A 15,917-nucleotide genomic window follows, 5' to 3' on the forward strand; every position below is an offset into this window, starting at 1 on the left:
AAGTACTTAACTAGCCATATGACCTTGAGCAGGTTACTTAACATCTCAGACCCTTCAACATTTTCTACATGTCTAAAACGGAGATCAATCAGGAATATACTAAAGTTCAGCATGGCAAAAGCATTTACTCATCACTATCAGTTTTATATTTGGCCTCAGTCTTTGGCATTCTTTTCAATATCCATTCTGATACTAATTTAACCTGTGTGTGATCATCACCAGAGTCTCCTCCATATCTAGATAGTTTAACAACAGTCATTAATATAAAGTAGTTTGAGATTTATTGTTAATATCATAATATTCACTTCTAAATATATGTAAGTGGTTTAGATCCACCTGGGGAGGTGAAAAAAAAATTCTTTACGGGCTTTATATGGTGAAGACGTACCAGTAAGCTGAATATTACATAGTATTACTCATATTATTCATATTATTATGAATGCAAAATGCTATTAATGATGATCTTGAAAACTGTTAATATCATGTACCAAATCAATTATTTAAAAATGCGAAATAATTTAATAATAGATTGATAATAGATAATAGATTGATAATATCAAGAGCTAGGGCATTACCTAGTTGAACTGACAAAGAACACTGTACCTTTTTTTGAGACTATGAGTCCACATAAAAAAGATAAATAATATAAAGCACAGTACTATTAAAAATGAGATAATTCTCATCTTTATGGCACTGCTTGGTTCTAACACTCATAATGTAAAACAACAATAAAGAATACATACAATGTTTGATTGTTTAGTTCCACTTATATCAAGAGGCTTTCAAAAAAAGTTCCAAAAAGAAAATGAAAAAAAGTAAAAGTTCCATTTTGGAATTCTTCATATCTTATTAAGGTGAATTAAGAGCAGAATGTCAATTTTACAATCCCCAAATTTCACAAGGAAGCCAAACTCCAAAATTATGTACAAAAACAATGATGATAAAGTGTCTGATACAAAATTTTAAAAACTATAGAGTACATAAAATGAAAGAGTTAGAGAAAAATGAAGTCCCCAAGACATATCTTGTTCCCACTAAACAATCTTTAAAATCATAAACTTTGGGACACCTGGGTGGCTCAGTGGTCAGGCATCAGCCTTCAGCTCAGGGATCGAGTCCCACGTCGGGCTCCCTGCATGGAGCCTGCTTCTCCTTCTGCTTGTGTCTCTGCCTCTCTCTCTCTCTGTGTCCCACGAATAAATAGATAAAACATTTTTAAAAATAAATAAAATAAAATCATAAACTTTAGAATATGCCATAAGAGGATAATTCCTTAAAACTCTGTGTCATTGGAGGATGTGGGACTGATAGGCAGGTGAGAAGAAACATCTGGGGTTTGTGTTTCCGAAATAAACCACAGTAAGAGGATAAGGGGTGCTCTCTAGGTGAAATAGTAAGGTTGAAACTACCATAGAGGGTTGAGAAGGGAAAGAGTAAGTGAATAAGTGAAGGAAGTGGGCGTTGATCCTTCATATGGAAGATCTGACTAGAGCAGGAGAGGAGAGAAATAAGGAAGTGGCCCCCAGTCTAATTCTATAATATGTTTTCACTTACTAAGGTAAGACATAGAGGCTAAAACATCACAGAATATTACATCTGTACATACCAGTTTAAAGGACTCTTGTCTATTCTAAATGCCAGAAATGTGTGTATAATGCGGACTCCACCCGACCATCCAAACTTACTTGATTCCCAGATGCTTGTCTTTAACTGAGCCATTTTCCTCAAAAAACCTTCAGAATAAACAGAAAAGCAAGATGTTGAGGCCAAGCCATGGACCTGTTCAAGTGCATGAACCCTTGTGCTTTTCCTTACATGGCACCCAGATTTAGTGTCCATCCACTTCTAGATTATATGTACTATCCTAAAGTTCTTAGATATGCAAGAACCCATCCTTAAGAACTTTCTTCCAGTCCCTACAGGTATACATACATATGGTATGAGGAATCAGAAAAAGAAAATTAAATTCTGTTGTATGGAAACATCCTATCAAAGATGATAATAATATCACAGTGCCCCTTGTCAACAGTGCCCTATAAGTGCCAAACACTTTATGTAAAATATATAACTCCTACAAATAATTATTGTTATTCCTATTACAAATGATAAGGCCATGGCCGAGGAAACCTAAGTAGCTAACTTACAACAAGAAATTTAGAGAGGTGAATGCCTGGGTGGCTCAGTGGTTAAGCGTTGCCTTAGGCTCAGGGCGTGATCCTAGAGACCCGGGATCGAATCCCACATTGGGCTCCTTGCATGGAGCCTGCTCCTCCCTCTGCCCCTCTCTCTCTCTCTCTGTCTCTCTCTGTCTCTCTCATGAATAGATAAATAAAATCATTTTTTTTAAAGAGAAATTTAGAGAGACTCAGCTTTGCTCTTAGTCTAGCTCTGTAACAATGGTGAGCAAGCTTCTTAACATCTCTAAATCTTCCTTACCCATCTATAAAATGGATATATAATCTTACCTACCTCAGAGAGTTAGAGAAAGGATTAAGAGAGAAATAATGAAATACTTAACATAAGGCCTGGCATTGTAAGTTAATATTCAATAAATGGCAGTCATTTTGATTTTTACTATTATTGCCCAGTACTATACAACTAATAAGTGACAGCGAGGACACACAAATTCATATTTGACTGATTCTAAAAACAACTCAAGAGTATTTATTGAGAACTGATCATGTGCCAGAATTACTATGTAAATGCTTTACCTGTCAACGGTCACAGTAACCCTCTGATACAGGGACTATTACTATCCTCACCATACAGATGAAGAAATAGATACCAAAAGGCCTCACAGCTACTGGAATCTTGACTGGCTGTCCTCATCCCCAATTTCAGGCACTTCCCATATGATCACTGCACTCACTTGTCCTTCATGATGATGTGCCTACATATTGAAATCACGTACAACACTTCAGATATATTTTGGAAACAGGGCATAAAGAAAGGGACGCTCCTTTGAGTTCTTTAAAAAGATGGGAACTATGTAAACATAAAGCAATGCTATTCATTCCTATTTTGTAAAGACGTGAACAAGTTCAACCATCAGTAATTGTATTGTCCTAATTAGCCAATCGGGTTCAATCGGGTCAAATCAAATCAGACTTCTCTCTAGCTTTTCTTTCTCATTCTGCAAAATTTCACAACATCTGGATTGCCTGAAACACATATAGAGTGGTCCCAAAACCCAGTGCGAACTGACCCACATAGCCAAAAGCCCCCAGATAGACCCATGTGGAAAGGATGTGGAAAGGTCAACATATCCTGTATGCCCAGTACAAATGACTTTTGGAAAGACTTTTTTTTTTCTTTTTATACTTTTACATCCAATAATTGTGACCAACAAGAATCAGATAAAATTGATGGCAGCTGAAGATTAAAAAATGCTGACACAATTGGCTAAAAACATCATGTGCAACTTGTAATAAAAGGGGACAGGATCATAATGTAAGTTGAGGCCCCACAGACTCAATCCTTCCATAGTCACATCTCATTAAGGCAAGAAGCAGCAGCTGGTTTCTCCCAAAAACGGTCCTGGAGGAGCAAAATTAGAAGGGCCCCTTCCTTCAGATGTGCTCGCGACAATACTGAGTCGACGTGGGCGGATCTGTACAGACATTGACAGGTCAGACCCAAGTGCACATTATTCCAAAGGTCAAAGAGTTGGCAAGAATGGATGTTGATGGGTCTATTGTCAAACAAGAATGAGCTCCCTTAAAGTCTGAGGCGTTCACGAGCGGATTCCAAAGTGCTCCCTGCGAATGCAGCAAAGGCGACAATAAAAAATACACAGCTCTGTGTAAGCTGAGATTTCTTTTAAGTAATGCAGAGTATACTTCCCTACCTTTCTATGCCAGCGTGACCTGCCACTAAAGCCTGGGTGAAAAGGAGCAGTCCGTGTAGTGGGATGGTGCCAGCAGACAGCCATGTGGACACTCCACTGCCTACATCCTGCAGATGTCCCTGAAGACCTCCCCCAGCAAAGTCCTTCTGCTCCCAGTTTAATCTGCTCTGTATTTGCCTTGCCCTCTATTTAGCTGTGCTTACCTACTTATTTTTCCTCCATGACTTGCATTCTATCCTGTGGATAACTTCTGGCCAAATTGTTGCTGTGCCACCAAATACTCGCATTATTTCTGTGCCTGTTATCATTCAGGAAATTTTGCTATGTTGTTATCTGAACCCTCTCTGACTTTCAGTTTAGTAAATCAGACTGAGATTCCACCTCATTAATCAGAAACACAACCCTGTGTCCCTCGTCCCCACAGCCCCGGTAGTTGTGGAATGGAATACCAGTGGAATTAAGGGAAGTTCTGGGAGACTCAAATATCACAGAAATGCAATAATTTGTCTTTATTAATAGAAGGTCAAATACCATGTACCTCCGACAGTTGCATCAATATTTTTCCAGTCCCGAGGCCTTGACTTGTAGCACTGGCCTCTTAGACATACACAAAAAACTTATGTCTAAATCCTGACATTGTTAAATCACTTTTAGATACCTTTTTGAAAACAAAAAGATTTAAGACATAAAGCGTTCAACCTGGTGCCTGGCTTTCTCTGGTTGGTGGACCTCCCAGAACTCCACTCCATGGAATACCAGCCATTTAGGAATGCTTGCGAGTCCTTGCTGCTCTGCCAAACCTACAATCCATTTCTCAGAAGACTGTCTGCTAAAGATGCTAGTGACTAAATCTAGCTCTTACTGCTTTCCCTCAACACAAATATAATAGGCAGAACTTAAATGTTCACCATGTGCCTCAATAAATTCCCATATCACCACCACCACCACCATCATCATCATCAAGTACGTATACTATCTCCATGGCACAGATGAAGAAATTTCTGTTCAGCACGGTCACTTTCCTAAAATCACGTATATAAAAAAGCTGAAACCAAGATTCCAACTCCAATTCAGAGTCCAGTGTTGTTTTGTTTTGTTTCTACCACGTGTAAACCAACGTCCATAGTAGCCAAGGATATTTCTGGGAAGTGTAAAGACATGAAAGAGGTTCCTCCTTTCCTGATTCTGTTACCTGCCCCCCCTCTGTAATCCTTGTATCTCTGGGCTCCTTCTTCACCCTCCAATTAGAGGAGCCTGAGAGAGAAGGCTGGAGGAAGGGGGTTTTGTATTCCTAAAGCTCCCAGATCCTGAAATCTATCAGCACCAAAAAACAAGCAAAACAAAACAAAACAAAATCTAATGACAACAACAACAACAAACCATCACCAAGCTACAGATACACCCAAACCCTCAAAATCTCTCAAGAACCTTAACAAAAACATTCACTAAGGTTAGAGCTTGGTCCCCCATATAAATGTCACATACATCAGAGGTACACAGAGGTGAGATATCCAAAAGTAGGACTCATTTAAAGAAAAGCCATAAGTATCATCAGAAAGAGCTAAGTACTGGCAAGTAGCAACCCTCATGCACCGTGGGAAGGGATGGAAACTGGTAGAGCCATAATAGAAACCAGTATGGAGGTTCCTCAAAAAATCAAAAGTAAAACTGCCATGTGATCTAAAAATCCCACTTCTGGGTATAGATCCAAAGGAAATGAAAGTAAGATTTCTAAGAGATATCTGTATTCTCATCTTCATTGTAGCATATTCATAATAGCCAAGATATGGAGGAAAAAAATCTCAGTGTCCATCAGTGGCTGGCTGGCTGAATACAGATGTTGTGGTAAATATATACAATGGAGTATTACACAGCCATGAGAAAGAAGGAAATCTTGCCATTTGCTAAACATAGATGGACCTTAAGGGCATTATAGTAAGTGAAATAAGTCAGACAGAGAAAGACAAAATGATGTCACTCATAAGGGGAATGTGGAAAAGCCAAACTCATAGAAACAGTAAAATGGTAGTTGCCAGAAGCTGTGGGTTTGGGGCAATGGGGAAATGTTCGTCAAAATGTACAAACTTCCAGCTGTAGGTTGTGAGGACCTAACATACAGCATAGTGATTAGAGTCAACAGTGCTGTATTATGTGCGTGAAAGTTGCTAAGAGAGTAAATCTTAAATGTTCACAACACAAAAAGAAATGATAATTATGGGATGTGATGGAGGTGTTAGCTAATGCTAACATGGTAATCCTTTCGTAATACATAAGGGTAGCAAATCAACACAATGCACACCATAAACATACAATGTAATATATCTCAATAAACCTGGAAAAAATGTTTTTATTGTTTACCCTCAAATATAAAGGACAAAGAAAAAAAAGAGTAAAATTCCAGAGGAAATAATTTAGTCTTAGGAAGTGGTTCTCAAACTTTTGCACCCATCAGAAACTCCTGGAGGATCTGTTAAAACACAGATTACTGGGTCCCCCTTTCTGAGTTTCTACTCCGGCAGGTGGGTGTGAGACTGGAAAATATCCATTTCTATCTATCTAATCTATTTCCAGGCAATGTTCATGTTGGTCTGTGCACCCCACTTTGAAGAACCATGGTTTAAATGAACAATCACCTAACAAATTAACTCTTTTGAAAAATAGGTCTCATTAGACTCGCTTAATAATCAGTTAAAAAAAAAGTTACTGAGCTAATTAGTACTAATTAGCATAGCAGTAAAAAGCCTGGATTCTATGACCAACTGCCTGGGTTCAAATCCCAGATCTATCACTCGCTAACTGTGTGACTTTGGACAAGTTTCTTGGCCGCTTTGAGCCTCAGCCTCCTTAGCTACAAAGCCTACATGATAATTCCAGTACCCAAAACACGGCGATATTGAAGGACAGACAGGGCTAGCGTATCCCACGTACTCACAATGTGCCAGCACATATTAGGTATCTGAAATTAGTTTAGACTATCAATACTATTATTAATATACTTTTTTCTACATCTAGAACAATTACTCTGTACAGATCCCAGCGTCAAGGCTTAAGGATGGAGCTGTGGACCAAACATACAAGGTCCTGCACTCACAAAGTTGCAGTCTGGCAAGGAAGGCAACTTAAGCAGTTAATTACCAATTGTTATCTGCTTAAATCAGAGGTTAAAAGCAGGGAAGCAAAGAGAAGAGGCTAGAAAGTCATTTCAAATTGAAGCTCCATCAGGTGTCAAGTACATTTCTTAGAGTGGAGCATAAACCAATGGAAAAACATGATTCTGTGTAATCACACCAAACAGCTTTTCTGAAAAAGAGTATTATGACTTCTGAAACAGAACAGTGACAAGAGAAACTCTTTCCAATCAATGCCCCCAAATTTCTCAGCTCCTAACATGTGTCACACTCTGCACCAGGGGCTGCAAAGGTGAATAAACTCTTGTTTCTTTCTCCAGAGCTTCCTAGACTAGTAGAAGGAAAACATGCTGAGAAACAGTGACTGTGCAGTTGACCCGAGACCAACATGAGTGTGAACTGCAGAGGTCCACTTACATGTGGATTTTTTTCAGTAAATGCCGCACAATACTATAAATATATTTTCTCTTCCTTGTGACTTTCTTAATAACATCTTCTTTTCTCTAGCTTACTTTATTGTAGAATGCAGTGTATAATACACATAACATACAAAATATGTGTGAATCAACTCTTTATGTTATCGGTAAGGCTTCTGGTCAACAATTGACAGTTGTTTAGGAATAAAAACTTATATGTGGATTTTCAAACACGTGGGGGTCAGTGCCAGTAACCCCCCATTCTGGTTAAGGGTCAAGTGTATAAAAGAGGAGAAGTCCTGGGGAGTCTGACAGGCTTCACAAATAACATGACATTGAAGATGGGCCCTAGGAGATGAGCAACAGCAACAGTTCACCAAGTAGAAAAGAGGGCATGGGGCAGCCAGGGTGGCTCAGCGGTTTAGCACCACCTTCAGCCCAGGGCCTGATCCTGGAGACCCGGGATCGAGTCCCACATCAGGCTCCCTGCATGGAGCCTGCTTCTCCCTCTGCCTGTGTCTCTGCCTCTCTCTGTGTGTCTCTCATGAATACATAAATAAAATCTTTATAAAAAAAAAAAAGAAAAAGAAAAGAGGGCATGAAGGATAGTCTCAAGAGAAGGAACAGTATATGCAAAGGCAAGAGGACAGGAAGAGACCCAGAGACTTGGAGGATGTTGGATGGGGCTGGAATGCAGGTGTGTGCTGAAGAGCAGCAGAAGATGAAGGTGGCTCATGTCTCAGTTCTGTGAAAATATCACCAGTTTTCCATATAATAAAATTTATTTGAAGACATTTGGATGACGGTCAAGGATGCCAAGGAAATAAACGCCTAAAGTGATATAATCTGTAGGATTTTTAATGGAAGTCTAGAGTTATCCTTGCACTATACCCTTCAGAAGATCAATGTTTTAATGGCGGACACTGGTATTAAGCTCCATCTATTGAGTCACGTAGAACAGTGTGGCAGGGGCAGCTAACATTTACTGAGTCCTTAGCAGGCTGTCCTAGAAGTTCTATACACATGAACTCTTTCTGTCCCTATAACAAGCCTATGAGGTACAAAGGAGGAAAATACAGTGCAGAAAAGGTAAGTAAATGGTTCAAGGTCACAGCATCAGTTCCCAGGCTCTCATATTATACCAGAATCCAAACTCAGCCTCCTACCCCATAGTTCACATTCTTTTCTCCATGAAGGACTCCTTCCTCTCACACCACTTCCCAGGGCAAATCCAGGTTTGGAAGCTTTTATTTGTGGGGACTCTCTGAGAAAAGGAATACTAAATTATTCATTTAAAATCAGGTGTAATGATGAATATTTACAACAAGAAAAAAATTGAAACAAACAGCTTGAGCTTTGGGGATTGAGGTCCTATTTTTTCTGAGATCAGAAATGCCTAGGTAGAAATACTTCTTTTAGCAACCTCTCCTCACTTGAAATATTTTACAACTCCCAACAACTGCCAGCACTCAGAAGGGTTCACGCAAGTGAGAGTCAAGCTTAAGCTTCACTGCATTCACTTTATGGGAGGCCCATCTCTGCTAATGCCCAAGTCTCTTAAACTTTTCCAACCTACTACAACAAATGCCAGATCTTGGGAACCCAAAGGAGGCAGTTCACCCCTAGGACAAAAAAGAAAGTAGAGCCAACTTCAGTGTGAGAGGAACTAGAGTCTTCATCCTTTCTTCTCTGCTAGTAAGATGGGCCACAACACGGGGAATGGCTTGGGAGCCACAGAAATCTAGCTTCAGATTTTCTCTGCTTCCTAGTAGCCGTGTCAATGCATGGCTTGACCTGAGTCTTATTTTCCTCATCTGTAAAAATGATAGAATGTAAGTATTAGATTGCATAATACTTCCAGGAATGTCAGCTCCCTTCCCTTTGGATATGCCTTTCCTGTGCTTTCTTCTGCTTCATTTTCCTTACCTCACCCCAAGTCTGAGGGTGAGTAGGCTGATCCCCTCTCTATATCCCCAGCACATCCTGTGGAAACCTCCATCGAAGCACATCATTCCCTTGTTAATTCAGCAAGTGCTCCGAAGATGCAAAGATGAAAACATATATGCTACTGTCTTCAAGAAGCTCATGACTGGTGGATAACCACAGTCATGGAACCTTTCTCCACCATGAGTGAGATGCTTCCAAGGGCTGGAGCCATGTTTCAGACATGTGGCGGATTGGACCTAACAGAAAATACTGAGTTCACCTCCCACCTCTCAGCCAGTGCCCACGTCAGCCTCACCCCAGCCTACTTGCCTGACTCCACTTGGCCCTTATCCCGACAAGCCCCAGCAATGCTGGCCTGTACCTCCTTTGCATGGCTGGATCAATGAAGTTTGGTTTCCAGGGCACTAGGCCCATTGTTGGCACTCACCTCCAGAACAAAGAAGAATACTGGCCCTTCCAAGCCCAAACAAAGGCGGACTTCTCCCCCATGGATCTCTGTCCCTTTATGAGCAACAGTATGCAGACCCCTGGTCCTCCACCGAACTACATTTAAAATAGCTTTTGTGAAAGACAGACACAGTGGCCATTTTTGTGTATGTGTGCCAGCAGCAATGAATTGATTGTAAGATGAACAATGCACACTTCTTCCCACTTCTGCCAGAATAGATGACATTGTGTCGTGGGCTGGGGGCGGAACTAAAGAAACCAAGCCTTCAGGTTTATTACATGAAATTCTGATAAAAAGCACTTCGAAGCCTCTTTCCCACCATCAAAAAGCCACACTGGGCAAGATCAGAGCTTAACCATTCAATCCCTGAGATCATTTTCCTGAAATAGAAAACTACATATGTTTCTCAAATTTCACATCAAGCCACTGCAGAGGCCAGACTGCAGGGCTGAATTGGGCCAAAGTGAGTGAGTGAGAGAGAGAGAGAGAGAGAGAGGAGAGGAGGGGGGATGGGGTGGGAAAAGGAGTAAACAGAAGAAAATGAGCCCATTCTTCCACAGCACCACATTTCTCTAGCACAATCTAAACTTACAAACAGCCCCCCTGTCACAGAACTTGTAGTTAGGGTTGCTTATCGGGCAGCCTTTACTTTGTCAAATTAAGACACATTGCTTTGGATTAGCAAGACTCCTTAAATTCAAAATGACTTCATGGTTGGCTCAGAGTTCAGTGTCTCTGGGGCCAGCCGCCAGGAACATATCCACTGTGGAGCCTCCCTCCCCTCTCCATACTGACCTGCCTGACTTTTCCATGGAGACAGCAGAGCAAAATCCCAAGCAGACAGGCTGTCAGTGTTAATTAAAAGTCCAAACACCTCTTTAGAAACTATCTCCAGCTCAATATTTATACAGAATAAGACTCCTAACAGGCAGGGCTAGAGAGAGGAGCGGGAGGTTGAGGCGGAAATAGGTTTGAATGGCATTTGGAACCCATTAATTTTTAAAAGACAGGCTGCCACCCTATATAGACCCAGAGAAGTTCAAAAATGTAACGAAACCAGGAAGATGAATGAGCCGAAGATTGTTTAGAAAGCCGGGGGAGAGCGCTCAGCTTTTGAAAAGAATAATATCTGGGAAATAATGAGAGCTGACACTTTTTATTGGTGAATGCAGTTTTTTGGCACATTTTAATGACATAGGTTGACAATTTTTTGTATTTAACAAAAGGAAAAGCAATCTTCTAAATGGCTTGGGAACAAAGGACTCCCTGACTGCAATTTCTTAATAACATTTAAGAATTCTCTTCAAAGGCCCTTGACAATAATTTAGAGAGGGGAAGGAAGGAAAATGAAGAAAACAAGAAAAACAAAATAAGGTATATATAAAAAAAAGAAACTAAACAGAAGTAAAGAAGAGAAAAAAGAAAAGAAAAAGATATAGGATTTTGACATCAAATTCCAGCCCAAAGGGTTGAATTATAATGGTAGAGTTTAACAATAACTTTCTACAAAGGAATGAGTTTTAAGAAAGAATCCAAAGTGACTGAGAACTTTAGTCCTAGGGGGGCTAAATGGATCACCTAATCCAACCACCAAGTTTTACAGACAAAGAAACCAAGTGCCAGGAGGCCCAAGGTGACCTGGCTGCGCCAGACACCAGTCTTCCAAGTTCCACACCACGCCACCTTGTGCATCTCATGACGTAGGTCTCAAACACAGGCAAGCCTTCACAGTAGCATGGGCCCCAGGACTGACTGTTATACCTTTCATCAGTGACTAAAACTAGGTCCGCAGAATCACAAAGTACAACACATTCAAAAGGCCTAATGACAAAGTTCACAATAGAGCTGTCCAACAGAGGCGGCCCCTCTGGATACGAAGCAAATGTCAGCTACCACAAGGACCACAATGCCCTGTCTGTCTGAGGGATGCCTCAGGGTCAGAGAAAGGACCCTTAAGCAATGTGTGATATAGAGGTGTCCCTTCAAAATCTAATCGCTACTCTATCCACGGGTTTCAACCCCAGAGTGAGACCCCTCTGAGATTCAGACACGTCACCTGGAAAATGAGATCTCTATTTAACGTTTTCAGTTTCAAAGCATTTCCAGCAGAATGATAAATGCAGAATCGTATTCAGAGGTTGTTCTACTTTACCATACTGAAAGGGCAAATGGGATTATATTCTAAAAGTGATGCAAGATCTTAGAGCGAAGTATTAGGTAAAGGAAACGCTATATTGCTGCTTGGTTGGAAAATCACAGTCATACCGGCTATCATCTTTCGGGCACAGAAAATTCATGTCTAGATGTATGCAGCAGAGGGCTGAAAAAAGTGCATAACAAAACCACCTGGGGTCACACATTTTTACCTCCTTTGTTCCAAAGGACAAAGATGAAGATTCTTAACCTTTTCTGTCCAGATTGACTTTACAAATGCAAAGTGAAGGAAGAAACTCATCCTTCCACAGAGTCTCAACATAGCAGATAAAGAGAGACAATCAGTGATCCCACAGTCAAGCATCAGTGTAGGGAAGCAGTAGGACTCCCCATTGCGAATAGTCTGTGCCCTGACTCTGGTGCTTCTGTTAGGCATGGATGAGAAGCCCTTCCGTGTCCCCCTGATGGACCTAGAACAGTCCATCCTCTTCTACCTACCTGGACTTTCAGCCTCTTGACAACTACCCATTTCTTCTTGCCCAGAATAGCTCTGAGACCTTTGCTGAAGTCTCACCCTCCAGGACTCACTGAACCCCCTGATCACATCACAGCCAAGACAAAACCCCCAAATGGGGCAGACAGGCTATCAAACAGGTTATCTGGTTGCTAAAAGGCCCATCCTCCCTACCCCACGCACAAGTTGTTTAAAAAGATTTTAGATCCACCTTAAAATTGTAAAATAAAAATAACAAGAACTGAAGAAAAAAAGAAATGGAAGTAGGACTTCTTACACACTGCTGTGAGGCAAGAACCAGACAGAGGTTTAACTCACAGTGCTTCTTTTTCTCCATAAAGCAAATCGATGTACTTTTTGTCCTCCTTCAACACTAAGTGGGAATTGGGATTGAGAAGGATTAAATGACTTGCCCCAATACAACCAGCTGATAAATGGCAAAGCTTTGGGCTAAGAAGTATCTGGCTCCGGCCTTCACATACATTTGAAGAGTTTAAACAAATGTGTACATACCTACTGCTAGATTAGAGACTAGGTACTTCTTGGATGCTCTATTAATATATATGCAAAGAATAAATGAATGACTGAATGACAGAAACTGTGAACTATATTGCTTCCAACCATACACCACCTCCCCCATAACTTCCGCCATCCTCACCCTCCTCCTGATGACTATCATAAATGGATTACACATCGGTATCTGGGACATATAGGTCAATGCAATTTACTGAGAAATGACAATTCTGCAATTATTTTTTTACCTGCCCAAACTAATTCTCCTTTTTTTGTTCTAGTAGAAAGAGAAACTCAATTTCATTCAGGTAGCAATGCATCCAACTAAAAGTCTATTTTATTTAGCTGGGCTCCATTCAAGTGAGGCGTAACAATAAACCTGAGGGCTGGCCAAGAATATACAAACTGAAGTATTCTGTAGATCTTCTATGAATGTTTGCTTAAAAAAGGCTGAACATGGGTACAGCAGAACATCCTTTTTGAGCACCCCTGTCTTCCTTCTCCCTGCTACAAAGAATACAGACTGGACAACGGAGACTCCAGCAGCTGACCTGGACCATAGGGTCACCTCGAGGATGGAAGTCAGGGTGAAGGATGGTGAAGAAAAAATAAAAGAGCTAGTGCCCTTGATGACTTCACGGGGTTGACACAGCCAAGACTCTACACGTCTCCATTTATTTACAGATGAGAATGAGCCCTTAAGTGTTTAATCAACTGTTTTTTTTTAAATTCTCTATTATGTCTTAGTGAAGAAGAAAAGATCATATTTCTTCTACAGAGAGTGAAAGCACTCCTCTTTCTCAAAAATAAGGGAAAAGGAAAGCTAATATTTGCAGGTCATTTCTCAGCACTGTGAGATATACTAAAAAATAAGCTGATATAAGAAGATGACTGAATTGTTCTTCCTAGAACCTAGAAAAACTGTTTCATACCATTGTTCTGGAAATCATTCTTCAATATGACCATGAAACAATGCAAGTCAAAGAGCCTTAGCATTCATCATGTCAAGAACAACTTTGATTTTTCCCCCCAGAAATCTTTAATTTTATGACACTCCTAAAGAATCCTTATTCAGTTTCAACTAAGTTCTGACCAAAAAAAATGTTACCTCTAGGATAATCTAAATTCAATCAATTTCACTTTCATTCAGATTTCTAACATTAAAAAATCAAGCTTTCAGTCACAAAGAGATGTACTTCATAGTTACAAGGATGACTATAATAAGAAATACAAAAGGAAATAAAGGATTGGTGAAGAGGTAGAAAAATCGGCATCCTCACACAATACTGGTGGGAATGGAAAATGATGTAGCCGCTACGGAGAAATCTGGCAATTCCTCAAAAAGCTAAACACAGATTAACCGTATGACCCAGCCATTTCACTCCTAGGTATATGCCCACGACAAAATGAAAGCAGACTCAAACAGATACTCATACATCAATGTTCATTGCATTAGTCACAACAGCCAAAAGGAAGAAGCAATCTTCCTTCCAAAATTCCAAAAGGATGGACCCAATCATCCATCATGGGTCCACCAACAGTTGAATGGAAAAGCAAAATGTAGTATATGTATTCAATGCAGTATCCTTCAGCCACAAAAACGAAATTCTGGTACAGGTTACACCATGGCTGTATGTGGAAAACATAATGCCAAGGAAATGAGCCAGGCACACAAAAAAACAAATATTTTATGATCCTACTTCTATGAGGTATCTAGAATAGGCAAAGTCATAGAGACAGAAAGAAGATTCGTGATTACCAGGGTAAGGGAAGGAAGGAATGGGGAGCTACTGCGTAAAGGATATAGAGTTTTTGCTTTGGGGAGAGGAGAAAATTTTGAAAATGAACAGTGATAATGGTTGTCCAACACCATGAGTTTAATTATTGCCACTGAACCATACTCTTAACAATGGTTAAAATGGTAAGTTTTATGCCGTATATATATTTTACAATTCATAAAAATTAATATCTATCAAAAGCATTGAACTGTATAGTTTAAATGGCTGACTTACATAAGATGTGAATTATATGGGCAGCACTGGTGGCTTAGTGGTTTATTGCCGCCTTCAGCCCAGGGCATGATCCTGGAGACCCAGGATCGAGTCCCACGTCGGACTCCCTGCATGGGGCCTGCTTCTCCCTCTGCCTGTGTCTCTGTCTCTGACTCTCTGTCTGTGTCTCTCATGAATAAATAAATAAAATCTTAAAAAAAAAAGATGTCAATTATATCCCAACACTTTTTTTTTTTTAATCAAGTCTTATCTTTGATACGCAACTGCAAAAGGCAATGAGGAAGTCAAGTACTAAGTAAAGGATGTGGACTATGGACATGTCACCAAAGGCAGATACTATAGTGGAAGCTTCTCCCTTCTTCCTGCCATGCTGCTGCCTCAGCCCTCAGGAAGTATGAAACTGCACCCCCCCCCAATCTGCTTTCTCCACTCAGAAGCACCAGAGGAGGCACAGCTGACTTTGCACCCTATCTCCCCACTTCCTTAATTTTCTCCAAGCGGGTAAGAGCTCGTCTGATGGCAGAGATTGGACTATATTAAGCCATGTTTTAAGGGTGACTGTGTTAAGGACAGGTGACCAGCCATTCCTACAACCACATCAAACACACTCCTTCTCTTTCCATGCCCAAGTGCAACCAGCATGCTTTGGCTTCAGGTAAGTATACCTGGGCAGGGTCTACATTCATACTACTGACTCAGCTACTTGACTAGAGAGCTGGTTGACATATCCAGTCTTCCTTCCCCCATACATGCACACATACATACTGGTTTAGTTTCACTTCTGAGCTGCACTATCCATCTAATATACCAGAAGCTCTACACATTAGAGGTCAAAGTGTCATTTTCTGAAATAACGAGGTAGGCTTTTGTTCTTCATTTAGCTAATATGCTTTTTATGTAGCCTCTATCAGTCAGAATCCTGGGGAAAATCAAGAGTG

General features: G+C 40.5%; 1 protein-coding gene across 14 annotated transcripts in view; it reads right to left on the minus strand.

Moving 5' to 3' along the window:
* FGGY (FGGY carbohydrate kinase domain containing) overlaps positions 1-15,917 on the minus strand; it is a 413,290-nt gene that overhangs the window by 314,471 nt on the left and 82,902 nt on the right. Inside the window, exon 1 of one of the 14 annotated variants that reach the window (XM_072730789.1) lies at positions 10,582-10,658. The exons of the other annotated variants lie outside the window; for them this stretch is intronic. Within the exon in view, the coding sequence (XP_072586890.1) occupies positions 10,582-10,598 (17 nt within the window). The 5' untranslated portion in view covers positions 10,599-10,658. Of the gene's footprint in view, positions 1-10,581; positions 10,659-15,917 lie in introns of those variants that run through there. 14 annotated transcript variants of the gene reach the window in all.

The sequence above is a fragment of the Vulpes vulpes genome, chromosome 12 (assembly GCF_048418805.1).
Source record: "Vulpes vulpes isolate BD-2025 chromosome 12, VulVul3, whole genome shotgun sequence".
In the NCBI taxonomy this organism is placed as follows: domain Eukaryota; kingdom Metazoa; phylum Chordata; class Mammalia; order Carnivora; family Canidae; genus Vulpes; species Vulpes vulpes.